This window comes from Antedon mediterranea, chromosome 3 (assembly GCF_964355755.1).
Source record: "Antedon mediterranea chromosome 3, ecAntMedi1.1, whole genome shotgun sequence".
NCBI classification, from domain to species: domain Eukaryota; kingdom Metazoa; phylum Echinodermata; class Crinoidea; order Comatulida; family Antedonidae; genus Antedon; species Antedon mediterranea.
In genome coordinates this window covers 19,021,480-19,039,947 of record NC_092672.1, presented here as the reverse complement: position 1 = coordinate 19,039,947, position 18,468 = coordinate 19,021,480, and the positions used below count along the sequence as shown (strand labels likewise).

The following is an 18,468-nucleotide window of genomic DNA, read 5'->3' as shown; positions in this document are numbered from 1 at the left end:
CAAGGATTTCAACACTGGGTTTTAATACAGTGAGTAAGCAACACAAAGCTACGTCTGTATAATGTATTTATTTGACCAAAACTTCAACAAATGAATCAGAAAAGATCACTATTACAGTAACTCAAGGCAGTAATTCCAATCATACAAATATAAAAATACATAAATTTAGTATCTAAAAATAAAATGATTTTAATGGAATATGAATGTAATAGCTATACTATAATTTTAAAATATACAAAATATAAATCTTAGTATCTAAAATATAATTGAATATTATCAATTATATAGAAACAGCAAGATTGTATAGCACACTTGTAGCAACTTTAAATTTTTTACTACACAAACAATACTGACTATGCCCGGGGAAGAGTGAAATTACAATTGAACTCTTCCCTGCCAGGCGTTATGGTCAAAGATAGTATTATATATAATACTGTAGAAAGTAATTTATTGTACAAAAGTTAGCCTTGTATACGTTTTGTTAATATTTTGTATATATAGGCATACAGTACTGTATTCTACTGAATACAATTACATACACAATATTGATAAACAAAAGCATTTTTGTAGCACACCTACCATCATGCCAATTAAATTCCATCTCATATTTCTTACAAACAAAAATATATTTCGTTAGATAAAGTATAAACTAATTTATTATTTTTTTTATTAAAAGAAACATTTCTTTTTACTGCACAAAATAGCAGTAATATATATATATAAGTCATCTCCCTAATTATTAGGGGTACTTTCTATTTATTTATATTTATACTGTATTTGCTATGTTACAGTGCGACCCAGCACATTTACATTTATCTATGTTGACATTTATTTATAGCAAAATAGTATTATTACGATGTACTGGACATATCTGTATGTATTTGTACCACAAATTGTTATCACAAATATTAATATTTATTCTAAGGAATGTTTAACATTCTAATTGATTTTAAACAAGCCATTTCACAAGAAACTGTAATATGTTCAAATAGGCTATCAATTTAATTTAAAGCTAGATACCATAGTATAGGGCTATAGTCTTGAAATACGCCATAAATGACTGTATGTTGCTACCTGATGCGTTATAGACTGTTAATAGAATATGTACAAAGTACTTGTCTTGCACTAGGGACTTGAAACATATCTACGATAATATACCAAACTTTTATTTAAGGATTCCTCATATGTGTATAGAGGTTTATATCCCAACTCTAATTTGGCCAAGTTAGAATTGAAATATACAACTGAATTAATAAATTGTACCACACGTCTAGTGAATATAGGACGGAATATCTTGAGTGGTTTCGTAATCCAAGCAGCTAGCTCAGTAATAAACGCCAGTAGGTATAAAAACCAATAAGGAATTGTGTATGAATACGTCTTTACACCTAAGTTTTCCAAAAATGGATGTAAAAATGCATTCAAACTAGAAACTGGCGTGTCATCAGTAATGAAGTAAGCTTGACCGGTAGGACATACAGGATTGCGAAGTGCATTTGCAGCAACAACATGGGCATAACCAACATTACCCGCATATATGTGTTGTAGTTTTGACGACTCGTTTGAGATACGCATCATCTTTCCTTGCTTTTTGGCAGATTTTAACTGCTTGCTAAAATTTGGATCGCCTTCGCCATAAACAGGTGATATGCGCAACGCACATGTCTTTAGCTTTTTTTCATTCGGGAGAATGTGATTGTTTGCATGTAAGATGACTTTCTCTGCTTCAGATTTGGTGTGGGCGTATGGCCCAAAGTGGTGCGATGATGGAATCCAAAGTGTTGATTCTGTTCCATTTATGATTGGTTCTTCACCAATAACAACATCAACAGTACTTGTGAACACCAAAATATTGATACAGTTGTCAATACAAGCTTTAACAACATTCTTTGTTCCTTAAAAATAAAAAATAAATATGCAAGCATATATATATATAAATTATCATTTTTAGATAGGTGGACACAATGCAAAAAACTGTTTAGTGTAAATAACTATCTCGGATACCTGCTACCTTATCTTACTGTAGATATTTCGCAAAAAATATGTTTGAAAACATTATATAGTAGTTGAACTACTGTATATGGTATTTCCATATTTGTCTTTTAGCAGAAAACAAATGTATGTTTTTTTTTATTGTATGTAAAATTAAATCAATAAAATGAATACTGTAAATTAACTGATTCTTTCATAAAGTCACTTTGAGGAATTTGTAAATTCACATTCGTATCATTTAAAATGGTTTTAATTGTATTAAGGATACAAATAATGATATACCTGTTAAATTAACCAAATTGAGTGCCTCGACATTTGGACATGCAGTAACATCCACTTTGCCTGCAGTGTGGATAACCATTGTGGCACCTCTGCATGCTCTACTGATATCGTTCAGCTGGGTGATGTCTCCACAGATGTGATTCACAGGAGTATGACAATCTTTCACTAGAAGCAAGGTACATTATAATGATTACTATTAATTGAGTAATTAAACACCACTACAGTACTTACTTAATTACAGAATAACAGCACTCACAGCACAAATGTAATCAAAATAGTGCATACTTGTTTTAGAGGCCTCTATACTGTAGGCTTTGGGCCAGCTGCTTTAAAAAGTAAGTCCAAAAAACATCCATTTTTTCAATGAGTAAAATGAGACCAACAGAACAAATTTGATGTTCTCAAAACAATGTTACAATTTTTGTCTGAAATGTTGTACCGTATTCAATTTCCAATTTTTCAACTGCATCCAGCCTCTTTAAAATTCAGGATATTCCAGGTATGTGGAAAACTACCACAAGAGCTTGATGCTTTAGAAAAATTCAGAAATTTCCCCAGACACAACATTCCAGTTAATAAAAAGACATAGTAAAGACATTATTTAATGGCATACCGTTTAATTCATTAATGCAGCAAAATTGAGAAGATAGGTCAAATACTCGAACCTCTTTAACTGGAAACATTTCTTGAATTAGGAGATGTTTGATTACATGTTGACCAACAAAGCCACATCCACCAGTAACCACGACAACTTCTTCATCTTTACCCATGTTAATATTTACTGTAATGGTATTAAAATCTAAAAAGGGGAAGTAATTCTGTGTATTAACATAACACTCCTGTTAAACTGATCTGTTGTAGGCAACATCCACCATTACAGACTATTTCAATGGAAAAAGACATAGGCCTAATCAAATAGCATAAGGTGTTTACAATTTCCAATGTAGTTAAACAAGTTGGTGCAATAGGTACAACATGGTGACAGATAATCACATAGGTGGCACATTTGAGAACAGCTACTTTAGGTAGCACTCAGAAACAGTGAGAGCAACCCTGGCAACTACTGTTTCCAATGTTTGATAATTTATTGTTTTAATGATACAACATTGATTGCCAATGTTTTATTTGGTGAACGTAGAACAGTATAGATTGATTTGGTTCCAGGACGATTCGACCCTGGACGATTCGGCCCGGGACGTTTCGGCCCGGGACGATTCTGCCCGGGACGATCCGGCCCGGGACTACTACTACTACTACTACTACTACTAGGGATAAAGATGCAATAAAGCAAACAGTTTGGAAACATTGTCGAAAATCATAATTTTTTAATCACGCGAACGATGTTAACAAGTTACGTCCTCTGTTGGCCACTTGACGAATGCACGAAAAAACAAAGTTTTCGCAGTAATAAATTGAATATAAAAAAAACGTTTTTCTAGTAATTCATTTTATATATTATATCAACATTGTCAATATCAACAAAATACGGATTGTTAAACCCCTTTAAAAACTTGATAAATACCAACAAAAATGAATGTGAATTTGGTCTAAAGTGGGCCGAATCGTCCCGGAACAGATTGATTTAGGCACTGTATTGTGGCATTTGGGTACTCGAATATTGCTGAACTGATTTGGTTGATATTTACCAGGTTTTTTTATTTAGTGGCAAGTAACCTCATTCGGTCTTGGTATCACTTTATGATATTATTTGCCATGAATGCTGTACTGTTGGATTAGACTGGACCACCCACAATGTATTAAAATCATTTTTTGCATTGCTTTACCTTAATGTGCAATTTTTATATTGATAATATTGTATATTAATTATATTGTGTTGTGCTTGTATTTTATATTCCAGACCATCAATGTTATTGTACAGAATGAAATGAGTGCGATAGTACAAATAAATGACAGTGAACAACCATTGCTTCGCTCGCGTACCATCTGCAGTAGGTCATGCCCACAGATGGTTCTTGAATACATAGTAATTTCAGCGTAAAAAAACTGGCGATTTCAAATGTACGTACCGCATGACTATAAAACATTGTCGTCTACAGAAACAAATAAATAGACACAATGATTTATGTAGTCAACCAAAATTAGCACCCTGCGAATTACTTCCAAATGAGAAACTTAAACTTAACCTAATTTGTGTTTTGTATCTAACATTAGGGTTGAGGGTTGGGAATGAGGATAGATACAAAGAGGAACAATTTTTTAATATTCTTTATATTAAATTATTCTTAATAATTCTTTATTATCCACTAAGTAACGAAATATAATTTGTATAGGCCTATAAATAATTTACCACTAAATAGAGTAAAACATTTCCGATTTAATAACTTTGGAACTAGATTATTTATGTGGATATTTTTTATTTGGTTAATAAATATCTCCAAGACCTGTGGAATAAAAAAAAAATAATGATTGACAATAAATATTTATAAACCAAATAAAAAATATCCAAATAAATAATACAGTTCCTAAAAAATATCAATTAAATCTATATAAACGAAGAAAATGTATATCCCGCTAGTATGCATCCCGCTCCATACAAATAGCGCGACCAATGTCAAACGCGGCCGATATCATCAAAAGTATAGCTCTAGTAGCGCACCATATAAAATAGCGGAAGTTGTGTTTATCGCGACCGATTTCAAACGCGACCGATTTCAGACGCAACCGATTTCATTAAAACCGTCATAACTGTGGGCAAAAATTACACCTCCAACTATTTTACACAACAATTTTGAAATAAATAGGCCTACAAATCACACAAAGACAAAAATGTAATAATAGTAATACACTACCTTGGGCCTAGGGCCTAAATACATTACATACTGGGCTAATTTTATTAAAAAGGCTAATTTTTTTTAAAAGACAAATTAAGTAAAACATGTTGGTACTACTACGGGGCGCAACGGCGACACCCTATTAATTTTAAGGTGTGGTATTTACAATAAGTTACTTAACAAGTTTGGAGTCGAAAGGAAGTTGATTCATCTCTTCTGCATTGGCATACAAACATAGGCCTAGGGCTAGGCGTACTAAAATTATAATAATACTAATACTAATAGCCTAGCCTAGGCCTGGGCCTAGCTAGTAGGCCCCAGGCCTAGCCTGGCCTGGCCCTGAGTGGGACGTACAGGACCAAATAGGCCTAGGCCTAGGTAGGCTAATAGTAGGCCTAGCCTAGGCTAGGCTGTATGTAATATTAGGCTAGGTGTGACCAAGACAATCAAACAATTGATTGATGGGAACTAAGCTAGTACTTACATTGGTAATAATATCATCTCAAAGTCTTCTCAAAATCCTTTGTACTACTGTACCAACAAAACCGCAACTGTCTGTTTGCGATAGACAGATTTTGTTTTGTGTTTGCGCCCCGTATTAATTTAGTATAAAATTATTAATTAACAAAACATCAACATCGTGTCGTCACCAAAATCTGTGAAAATGACGTTTACACAAGGTTTGCTTTAAATTAAGTTATATTTCATGTTTCAACAACTCCAAACAGCAATGGACCCTGCAAATGGGGAAAGAAATACATTTATGGTATGTGTCATAATGTGTGGTGTAATTTATTTAGCTAAAGTTGTCTATGGTAGAATCCTAGGCTTGTTGTGTCCAGCCTCTTGAGTTCATCTCCACTTCAAGTATGCAGCCAAAAGGGCTTCTAGGCCTATACCTCTCTGCTGGGAAGAAGCTTGAACTGGGTTGTGGGCCTAGGCCTAGGCCTAGGGCCTAGTTCTTCTAGGTTGGAGGGGGGAGGGTGGGTGGACTAGGAGAAACGGGATGCTAGTCAAGTCGCCCAAAAACAAATTCGGCCCGGTGATACTAAACACCACCAGATACCACCAGATACCTACTACTAGAGCAATAAATCCTACCACCAGACAGACAGAGAGCAGCCACCTGTTGAAATTGATTATTAAGGGTATATTGCAAATTTCAAAGCTTAATTCTTTCAGAAACTGATAAAATTGAAGTTTAAAGTTGAATTTCTCGCCGTCGTATTCCAGAACCGAATGCGTTTGATAAACATTGTAGCAATGAAACGAACGCATTCATTCGTGTCTCTTGTGTATTGTATTCAACGGTCAACTATATGAGGCGCTACCGATGCTTTTGTTACTTAGTCAGTCACATAAAATACACCAATCGATTGCGCGATTAGTCTTTCTTTTGACATTATGTTTTTATCATGTTTTGTATGTCAAAATCGGTAACAATAACATAACAAATTATAATAGCATACGATTTTTTTTTTTTGCACATTAATTTTAATTATTTCCCTTTGTCATCGTTTTCGTGCACTCTGGGTGCTGTACGAATTGGTTGATGTTTCATTTCGCGATTTCTATCATTTTTTTTTCATAATGTTTTTATCATGTTTCGTATTTCAAAATCGGTAACGATAACATAACAAATAACATACAGTACGATAACATAATAACGGATACTGTTGGAGAAACTGTGATAGGTATAGGCACAGATTGCATGCATATTATACTGTGATAGGTATAGGCACAGATTGCATGCATATTATACTGTGATAGGTATAGGCACAGATTGCATGCATATTAATTATTATACTGTGATAGGTATAGGCACAGATTGCATGCATATTATACTGTGATAGGTATAGGCACAGATTGCATGCATATTATACTGTGATAGGTATAGGCACAGATTGCATGCATATTATACTGTGATAGGTATAGGCACAGATTGCATGCATATTATACTGTGATAGGTATAGGCACAGATTGCATGCATATTATACTGTGATAGGTATAGGCACAGATTGCATGCATATTATACTGTACACCTCGTTCGGAGTACCTTTGTATCAGTTTCATGGGCACACGAACATTCATTATATCACGATACATAGACATTAAATACAATAGTAAAACAAAATCAATGCAGTGGCTTTTCTTAACTTTTAACTTTAAATTTTAACTTTTTTTTTAGCAACAATGCAAATTAGCTCTTTTTAAACTCCGATCTTTTTTCCCAGGCAACTTCAAGAAAATGTTTACAATATTTATCAATGCTGCCAAAGACAGCTTTACTAAGATCCATGTTAATGTCCCCCCTAAAACTAAAATTGTTTTTTCATTAACATTAGCATTTATAAAATATTCCCATGTTGCAGACTCATCCAAAATGTCAAGGTCATTATTTAGCTTTACTAATTCAATCTCTCTTATAGCATTAAGAAGAGCTTGGCAATTAAATAACAAATGTTGTATGTTTTCTATTTCACCACTCTGACATAGTGCAGTGGCCAGACATAAAATACACGGTAATATCAAGTTTAAACTTCTGTTTTTATTTTCTCTTTCCACATTCCTATTCTATAATGAGTTTACTCTATTTTAACATACAATTACCATCACTGACAAAAGGTAGCATTAAGTTTTATTTATTTTTAATAAATGTTATAGTGTACAGAAATGAATTTCTGATTTTATTTGACCAAATAAATTCATCGGTAGCACCTCATAGTTGACCGTTGAATACAATACACAAGAGACACGGATGAATGCGTTCGTTTCGTTGCTACAATATTTATCAAACGCATGCGGTTCTGGAATACGACGGCGAGAAATTCAACTGTTTCTGAAAGAATTAAGCTTTGAAATTTGCAATATACCCTTAATAATCAATTCCAAAAAGGTGGCTGCTCTCTGGTGGTAGGATTTATTGCTCTAGTAGGTATCTGGTGTCAATTCGGCCATCGCAAAGACACCCAATGCAAAATCCCCCAACACAGTGACCCATCGCAAAGTCCCCTCCTAACAGTTAAAATAGCTTACACGTGCATAAATTACCTAATTGATATTCTTGCGCAATTTGAACACAAAATAATACAGAATTGTACAGTAGGCTGCATAAATAAAGGGGATGCCCCTCTCCCTTCGTGTAGTACTGTACTTTTACAGTAGTAGTAGTCTCTGGTCACAGTACATCGATTTTGTTCTGATCACAGTACATCAATTTTGTAAAGCGTTGATACAGTAGTCTTAACCATAATAATAATATTAAATAACAATAGACATACTGTATACTTGTCAATTATGCAAATCAATAAGTAGCCTACTCATTGTTTTATATAACACTGTTTGTTTTAACTGATCGATAAGATATGCCTATATCATTTATACATTTATCATTATATTATCCTAAAAAATGAGCTGCCAGAATAATACACTTTTGTTCCATTTCAGTTGCAAAGGAAATTATCAAATCGGTTGATTTTATTTTTGTGTTGACATTTTTTTTTAGGTGTGCTACGGCCTATCCTCTATATATAGTAATTATTTTGCTATCAAGTTAACTTTTTTTCAAATAATATATTAAATTTTCTCTGAAACCATTTTGAGAAACTTTTAAAGTAACAAATTGACAACAACTTTTTTTACAATGTCCATTTCAAAAAGCTTGTTATGTCCTTTTTTCAGGACCCATAAAAGACAAAAAGAATCAATTAAATTGGCATTATGATAAATTTTCATATACCCAGAGAAATAATCTACCTAATAAACACATTTTTAAAAATACATAATAAATGGCGAAAATATTGCAGATACCTAATAATACAAAATAGCACTACCAAACGAATTTGGTAAAACTTACTATAGTTGGCGAATATCCATACAAAATACCGGAAGTTAATTTTACCGCAACCTAACTAACCATGAATTGCACCAGGCCTTTGGGATCCAGGGCACCAGAGATACAACTTAGAACCAAATATTAATAACTACACATGTCAAGTTTTAGGTAGATCCCACCTCTAACTAACCCCCTGTCCCCAACCCTCAATTGTGACAAAATGAAACATTCCAAATTCATTAACATACTGTACTACGTTGTTGTGGCCTAGGACCAGTGATTATAGGTAAAATCAAACTATTTCAAGAAATTCAACAAAAAAAGATTTGTGAAAAAGTGAAATTTTAGGTGCACGGCGGGAGAGTTTGGGTTAAATAAAAGCAGAGCCAAATGCGTGGGACTTGACATGTATGTAATTATAACAATAGACAAGTAAAAAGAGAAACATTTAACTATTTTTATCATGATGTTGAGACTTACTAAAAGAGCTGTTTGAAATGTTGCTATATTTTAATAGACACACCCTTCTGTTCGAATCAAAGGCACTGAGCTAGAATGGGCAGCAGGAGTATGTAGGATGGAAGACTGCGAGGGTAGCACTTCAAAAGGACAACATATGCATTGTCCATTTTGTCCTGTCAAGTGTGTTTTTACTGACATGTTTATACTGAGGGCACATTATAGAGTAAAACATGTTGATAAAGGAGTGGACTTTGCAGGTGAGTATATAAACAAGAAAGAACCTGTTTCTGTCATCAAATGACCTAAGTACTACTGTAGTGTAAGTACTCCAGAATGTATTATTTGTTTCCCCTATCATTCTAATAAAGCAGAAACCATGAGTAATTTATGAGATTATATAGAGCTGGATAGAGAACATGTATGTCAAAATTGTTCTGTTGCATAAAGCAGATGTCAAATAATGAATGTTTATGAGTGGAATGGTACAAATAATGGCATGAAGTGAATGATGAAAGGTCTATTTATTTCAGTTTTGTCTGGTAAAAAATATTATTTATAACAATAAAATACCATATATTTTTTGAAACCAATACAATACCAGTAATAGAATCTTGCAAGAAGAGATTACTTGTCATGTAAGACCCATAAACGATAAAAAACAAAATCCACTTCAAGAAAAGAAAAGGAGGTCGTGACAACAAATGTTTAAATTCGGGGGACAACTAACAAACAAACTGAAATTGTCTCTTTATAGAGATTTTTGTGAGAAAAAACAAGTAATAAAAACCAAAATGTAGAATATTGCGCTGTGCTTTGCATCAAGTTCTATTGTCTACTGATTCAAGCTAATAACCTATACTGTTACAATATTATACTCTAACTATATTACATACAGTATAATGTCAAATGTTATTATTTTGATGAATTGGGAAGCAATCCCTACTTTTTTTGAGGAGTGAACTTTTTTCTTTATTGTGTACATGACCTACAGCTTAAAGACCCTTCCCTGCAATTTTGGACGTTTTTTTGAAAATAATACATATATATCAATTATCACTTTAAAAACATTAAACCATGTCATTCCTTGTCTTAAATGTACGTTTTATGGTAAATTATGATAAAAAGTGAACAACAATGCACTACCTAAGTAGCTCGCGGCGATCGACCTCTCGTGGACGGTCTTAGGCCTAGCCTAGCTAGGCTTAGTTTTGTAGGTCTAGCTGGTAAACATCGGTAACGTACGAACATCGTACGCTAGCTATATACCTAGCCTGACGTTGTATAGTTGCTGCATTAATTGTCTTTCTATTTTTGCCAGACTCCGTTGATACAAATTGGGGAAAACCCGGTATTTTCGCTGAAAAGTTAGGAGTCTTCCATTTGTTTTGGCCTCACGATCGATCGAAAAGTGGGCGAATTACAGGTGAAAAACAAAAATATCAATCCGCGCGCAATGCATTTTGGGATTTATAGCGGGCCGCTATAATTATTAGAATCGACTTATTTTTCACATTTTTAACCGTTTAAAGACGAAAAAAGTTATCGCAATAGGACCATATAGTATTATTTTTACATTAAATATAGTTTGTGATCTTAAATTAGATCTAAAAAACGTAGGGAATGGGGCTTTAATATCTTATCTGAAAGAGTGTGCGCTATCAACTATGTACCACCATTACTACAACCAGAGATTTAGCATACTACGCAATATGCTGCGGCTCAAATGTGTATGTCGGCATATAAGATAATCTAATACATGTTAATGTACAAGCAATTACTTATACAGTACAGTATATTATAAGTAATTGCTTAGCTTGAATAATGATAAGATTTTTTTTAAATAGGTCTCCGAATACTACGCTGTTCCAACAACTGCTTTATTCAGGGAGTTATCAAAGAAGAGAAAAAGTTTAAAGGTGCTCACTGGCATTGCTTTCGATGTAAAAATGCATTCAATCGTAAAGATGAGGCACTCAAACATTTCAAGACACATTTTAAAAATCCTGCAACTACATTCCAAATACAGATAGCACAAGTATGAACTAAATAGATTTTTGTTTGATAACAAATATGTAATTAAATGTTATTTTTTTATTATTTATTACCCAGTATATATATTTCTTTTGATATATTGATCACAGTCCGAATAAAAAAAACTCATGAGTAGTAACATTTAAAAACGCATTTCAATAAACCTAAAGCTCATTTGTTAGAGTGCACTACTGAAAAGTTTTCTGTTATAATACAACATACTATACAATAGTTTATCATCTAAAAAATATTAAAAGAAAGGAAAATGTTTAAAAGTGTGTTGCTAATGACACATTGTTCATGTTATCTTTGTTGATGTGTTATACTCATTCATCTTTCAGGATATTAACCAGCCCAACATTATTGACATGTACAACAAACAGAGCGGTCCAATGAGCTTTAAAATGTATGCTAAGATGAACGCACGGTCCAACTTACAACATGGATTAAACAGCTTTTTTCATGTTGAGCCTACCACACTTGAAATTGATAAAGATGAATACATTATATCTGAAACACATGAAGGAACTGTTGGTTAGTTAATAGGAAGGCTTCGCAACCTTGCTAATATGAATGAATCGAATTTATCACAAGTACCTCTTGGTCTTCATAAACCAGTATTCACATAGATAGCAAAAAAATATTGAGCGTGCACTTGTATTGTACTTGTCTTACTAGTTCTAGTGTAAAATGAGAGTGAGCAAGAACTTCTATTTTTAAAAAAAAGTCAAATTGACAATTTTTAGTAAATTACTTCCAATAAATTGTTTATTGTAATCATATATTCTTGATTCAATGCAAAATGTGACAAAATAGATCTGTAATTACAAATAGGCTGATATTCAACAACACAAATACACATTTACAGTACAACTCAGGGGATCAGCTTAAAAGTTTGACAAATGTAGACGCATATCTATTTTCATATTTGTAAGGCTGCAAAACTTCCCCATTATTTATCAAATCACCTTGATTTCTTACAATAGATAGAGTTATATTCACATTAAACAAAAAAAAACTACTGTCAACTCTCAATCAACCAAACCCATTTCTTAGGTCCAACGTCCAAAACTTTTTTTTAACATTAAAAACACATTCGGAATGCCGAAATTTCTGGAAAACCTGACATTGGACCAGCTTAAAGGTGTCCGGTATTGGAAGAGTTGACTAAAATTTACAAATTTGTTTTTTTATTTTACAAATTAAGGCAAAGTGTTTTTTTTATTTTTTCATTTTGTAGTAATATATATGGAATACATTTTTTTACAAATGTTTTTTAAATAATGTATTTTAGTGTATTTATTTTTTTAATTACTGTGTTGTTTCAGGTAGTAATGGTGAAATAGTTTTGATAACATCTGAAGAAACAGGTGAAGTGAGAAAATCAGAGAGAATAATAGAAGAACTGCAAAAGCAGATAAGCACATTAAAAGAAGAAAAAGCAGAAATGGAAAGACAATACCAACATAGGGTACTTTATGACTTTATTATATTAGGGAGTTTTTTAAACAATAACTTATAACTTTTCTAATGTTGTGTTCTTGTTGTAATTAAAATGGAAGACAAAAGCAGACCTCCCAACTCTCCTGATAATGGCAAAGTCTCCCAATATTTCTTGTAATTTTCCGGTCTCCTAAATCTGATAAACCAAAAGAAAAAATGTATAAATTTATAATCGTTACTACTCCAGATATTGATAAGAGAATATAAAACATACTAATATCGGTCCGTAAGATGTTTAAAATCACTTAAATCGTTGTTCAATAAGTGAAATAATGAGTTTACACATTTACAGCTCCCAATATACAGTACCCATAGCCAAAGAAATTAGTAGATTTAAGTAGTCGTAAGTAGAAATAGCTCTATTTTTAGTAGCCCTAATAGTTTTTAAGTAGACCTTTTTATCTCGCCTACTAAGGATTTTAACTCAATGAGTCAACGATGGAATGACTACTTCCCAGCTATATAAAACAGATAGTTGATTAATAGTTACTGGCTATTAATTATTTGTTAACAGTCTATTGATAGGTTATTGGTAGCCTTTGTATAGCTATTATAAGTAGACAGTTGATAGATATGATACTCATAGATTTCTAATAGCTATCTGGTAGTCCATATATTGTATAAAATAGATTGTTTATTAACAGTTACTGGCTATTATCAGTTTGTTTATGTCTATTAATAGGTTGCTGGTAACCCTTGGTATAGCTATTGTAAGTAGACAATAGATAGATGTATACAACTGTGTTACTCACAGATTAAAAATAGTCAAAAATCTATCTAATACTATTAGTGAGGATTTTGAATTATGCTAATGAGGTAAAACCTATTAGGACCTATCTAAAATCGGCCTAAAATCTACTTATTAGTAGGTACCTTAATAGGTAATAAAGCTATATCTATTAAGGCGATAACTTATAAGGCTAATAGATATAGAGCTATATCTACTAAGACTTTTTGTAGCACCCTCAATGGTTTGACCCTGTTTTCTTAAAACCTCCCAATATCTCATATTTCCAAGTTTGGAAGTCTGTAAAAACATCACTATTAAATTGTATGGGTACAATCTATGGGTACCGCAAGCACTACCGCTGAAGTGCGCACAAAGTTTGTTTTCCATAGACAAATTTATTAATGTGAATCAGACGCATAGCATTGGTATTTCCATCTTCCTTTCTGCAATGACTTCTAGTTCCTTAAGTTTCTCCCTTCAGTAAAATTAGTAGGTCACACAATAATTTTGCCAATCAGTGATCAGGAAATGAATTGTCACATGTTCATAAGCAATCTTTCAAATCAAAAAGCTTAATAGATAGGCGATGGAAATGAAATTGCAGTTACTTACTCTTGTAATAACAAGGCCAACAGCCATAAGTCGCGTGCTAAAACGCATAGTGATACCGGACCGACAGACAGACCGACAGACTGACCGACATAGTGAACTATAGAGTCGCGTCCACGCGACTAAAAAGTGTAATGTGATTTTTTTCTCTGCGAAACATTGGATTTATGTGACTAAATACACTTAGTGGAAAGCAGGCTTTAATGGCAAAACTTGCAAAGACACTTTTTTGTATTATTGTTTAAATAATCTTACTACAGTACTTGTTTATTCATAAATTTTTCACAGATTGAAATATTATATGAAGAAAAGAAGTTGTTACGTGAACAATTGCAATCACTTCAACAGGGGATCTTGAGTAAAATGCCAGCCTCTGTTCTTCTAGAGTCACAGTTCATTGCTCGAAGTTTAGAGCAACAATTCAAAGACTTTGTACAGTTTAATATGAGTAAACTTAGTCAATGCTTTCTTGGAATGACATCATCTGACATGACAATGAACCTCATTGACAATAACCAAGAAGGACTTTACAATGTTACCATACAATCTCAAGAGCCATGTCAGGAGTTTGTTAATTCAGATAGCGAGCCTACAGATGATCTTGTTCAGAATGTCATTGAAACTCATGATTGCGTCCACATTGGTGGTGCGACATCAAATGCTATTGGTCACCAAACTGGTGATACTACAAACACAGTAAGTCAGCTTGGAACCGATGGGAACATATCTGTACAGCATTTTGTACAGAGTGATGTTATTACATCAGAAGAACTGGTACCATCTGTGTTGACATCAAATTTGCAGCAAGTTGAGGCATCTCAAGAATTTGAGCATGATTCCAGTGAAGGAACTCAAGAACAACCAAATATAGCAATACATCAAGATCCGACAATTGTTTTGAATGTGGGGACAGATCACAATAATCCAGTTGAGAAAAGTACAAATAATATGAATGTGATTACTCCATCTACTGAAAATGGAAGCATTCACTACATTCATGAAGAAATCATTGACATTTCGTCACAGTTCCAATTGTCAAAGACCAATCAAAAAGAAGGAACCATGCAAAAAAGAACATCCAAAGGTAGAAGTACACCACCTTTGACAAGAAAAAGATGCAAAATTAATTAACTCGGATAACAACACAGTATGCTTAGAAAATTATCATTTGCCAAATTGAATAGTTTACAACAATGGTGTACTTTGTCATGACTACCATAATTATTATCAGATGAAGAAGAGATTTAAAAACAAAAAGAACACGTCTAGACCACTGGATTGCATTTTTGTGTATTGAAAGTTGAAATTTTGATACAAAATGTACAGACCTTGCAGCTGTGGAACTATGCATAATATTACAGTATTAGTTATTAAAAATAGTTTGTTTGATAGTTTCATTGTTATTTTGTGTGTACTTTTCGCCCGTATACAAAAACTATTCCACACAAGTTGGGTAATAACTGGATACAGAAACTATTCCACACAAGTTGGGTAATAACTGGATACAGAAACTATTCCACGCAAGAAGCCAGTGATAAGCCTGTATACAATACTATTCAACGCAAGCTAGTCATAACTAGATTTTGTACTTCCCACCCCTATACAAGAACTATTCCACACTAGCCATAACTGGATTTTGTACTTCCCGCCCCTATACAAGAACTATCCCACACTAGCCATAACTGGATTTTGTACTTCCCGCCCCTATACAAAAACTATCCCACACTAGCCATAACTGGATTTTTTATTTCCCGACCCTATACAAGAACTATCCCACACTAGCCATAACTGGATTTTTTACTTCCCGCCCCTATACAAGAACTATCCCACACTAGCCATAACTGGATTTTGTACTTCCCGCCCCTATACAAAAACTATCCCACACTAGCCATAACTGGATTTTTTACTTCCCGCCCCTATACAAGAACTATCCCACACTAGCCATAACTGGATTTTGTACTTCCTGCCCCCGTTCCTGCCCCTATACAAAAACTATCCCACACTAGCCATAACTGGATTTTGTACTTTCGGCCCCTATACAAGAACTATTCCACACTAGCCATAACTAGATTTTGTACTTCCCGCCCCTATACAAAAACTATCCCACACTAGCCATAACTGGATTTTGTACTTCCCGCCCCTATACAAGAACTATCCCACACTGGCCATAAATAGATTGTGTACTTCCCGCCCCTATACAAAAACTATCCCACACTAGCCATAACTGGATTTTGTATTTCTGGGTCAAACGAGCAAGGTACCAATATCAGATCTGCATGTCTGTCGCGGTCTCTGCTGCATATGAAGCCATGGTGTCAAAAAAAAGAGAGGATACAAATTTGCTAGACCAAAACTTGTACAGTATTGGGATACCACATGAAACAAATTGAAAAGAGCCAACACATCTCACTGAGCATTAAGTCGTCACTGCCAGACACATTTTCCTCTGCATATGGCCCACCAGACCTGATCCTAAGGAGGTCCCTCCTCTGCATATGGCCCACCAGACCTGATCCTAAGGAGGTCCCTCCTCTGCATATGGCCCAGCAGACCTGATCCTAAGGAGGTCCCAACATTTGCGCTGGATTAAACATAACAAATAAAAGTATAAGTGAATTAGGATATCTTGTTGATGCGTCATCGAATGACCAATTTTCCTCCGTGAACATTCATACTATGTACTAAACTAAGCCAAATACAATGAATTCGGTTTTGCCCATGTTTGTTTACCTAATTCACATTGTTGCTCATTTCATTTATACAGTTTTGAAGACGTTAAACAGCAAGAATGTTTCTCCTTGTTTCTTGGTGTTATATTCACAGTATATTTGAGTCTCATTGGCATAAATATGGAAAAGTAAATTTTGCTTGCGAATGATTATATACAAATTAGTGCAGCCATTACAAAAATCTTTTTACCCCCTATTACCACCAATACCAATGATATAAATCAACAAACTCAGTACGTGTCTCCCATTTTTCATGGTCAAGGATCGTTTGAAGCACACATATTATTATGTAAATGACAAGTTAGGCCTATATTAATTGTATTCAAATTATTGCCGGAATTGTGGATTAAAAAAAATATGCAGTAGGCCTCCATACTGTATAATTATGTTGGTTTTATGCAAATTATGGTTTCCATTAAACCAAATAAATCAAGATATCTTTACCAAATAAAATTATATCTCGACCAATCCCACTCTTCCTCATGGTGGTTAAGATACAAACGACGGATAGGTTTAACTACATTGGTTTGTTTTTTTTGCATTAACTTGGCACGGACAACGTTAGAAGATAAATTGCTGAAACGCATGAGAGGTACGGACCATTTGTCAGTTCTGGTGGGCCTACGTCGTCCATGCTAAACTACAAACAACAAATTGTTGGGGAAGGCAAATTGTTGGGGAAGGTGCAGATTTGACTTCCTACCAGAAGTTGATCTTCGCCTTACTCTCTGTCGTGTGGATTTAATTAAAGACTAACATCGATCATGTTAAGCTCTGTCTACACCAACAAAAAAAGTATGATGTGCCCAAATGGTAGTGATATGCCCAAAAATTACATTTTGTTGGCACATAAAGTTTGATAGTGTAGAGATAGCTTTAGTCACCGTGTTTATACTTCGTATAAATAATACAAAGCCGAAGCCGTAGGCCTATACGAGGAAGAATTGGATGAAAAGAGACACCTGAGGATTTTTGGAACCAGTGTTCCACCAAACTCGTTAATCTTTTAAAGCATGATGAAGAGGAGAATGTAGAAATTAAATCATTTTGGATGAAAATAGATTTAGAAAAATTTATTACATCTTGATTTTAAATGTCATTATTTTATTGCAGTATATTTAGATAGGAGGCCTATTGTCCTTTCAGTTTCTCCAAATTGGCAACTTATTGGCTCAAAGTTTTTTAAATGTTCACAAAATCATTCTATTCTTTATCATCTTATAACGAAAAGTTTATTTTTGCGTAATAATATCACTAATTTGCATAAAACTGATATTTGTTAGTGAGATATATAATGGATTCACTCCAACAGTGGTCTTAAATGGTTGTTGGCATTGAAAACACGGGTCTAGAAAGTGTTTTGACCAATCAATAGAGAAAAGTTTGTTTTGTAATGGAATCACTAACTTTGCATAAAATCATTCACTAGATTCAAGATTCAATTTATTGTCACATAATATTGCATACATGATATTTGTTTACCTGAGCTTAGAAACATAGAAG

At 33.7% G+C, this 18,468-nt stretch overlaps 2 protein-coding genes across 3 annotated transcripts; one reads left to right on the top strand and one right to left on the bottom strand.

The window, feature by feature from the left end:
• Positions 1 to 56: 56 nt before the first annotated feature.
• LOC140045007 (3 beta-hydroxysteroid dehydrogenase/Delta 5-->4-isomerase type 4-like) lies at positions 57 to 5,645 on the bottom strand. The gene is made up of 4 exons (XM_072089739.1): positions 5,551 to 5,645; positions 2,888 to 3,073; positions 2,275 to 2,439; positions 57 to 1,895 (listed from the first exon to the last, which is right to left on the bottom strand). The coding sequence occupies exons 2-4, from the start codon at positions 3,042 to 3,044 to the stop codon at positions 1,126 to 1,128; spliced, it is 1,092 nt and encodes a 363-aa protein (XP_071945840.1). The 5' UTR covers positions 3,045 to 3,073; positions 5,551 to 5,645; the 3' UTR covers positions 57 to 1,125.
• A 3-nt stretch (positions 5,646 to 5,648) lies between these two features.
• Positions 5,649 to 15,630, top strand: LOC140045006 (uncharacterized). Of its 2 annotated transcripts, none has more exons than XM_072089738.1 (6): positions 5,649 to 5,832; positions 9,444 to 9,620; positions 11,208 to 11,398; positions 11,736 to 11,928; positions 12,723 to 12,865; positions 14,525 to 15,630. In XM_072089738.1, the coding sequence occupies exons 2-6, from the start codon at positions 9,479 to 9,481 to the stop codon at positions 15,365 to 15,367; spliced, it is 1,512 nt and encodes a 503-aa protein (XP_071945839.1). In that variant the 5' UTR covers positions 5,649 to 5,832; positions 9,444 to 9,478; the 3' UTR covers positions 15,368 to 15,630. The 2 variants fall into 2 exon arrangements, with proteins under 2 accessions (XP_071945839.1, XP_071945837.1); XM_072089736.1 differs by having other exon boundaries at positions 9,419 to 9,620.
• The last annotated feature ends 2,838 nt before the right edge of the window (positions 15,631 to 18,468 follow it).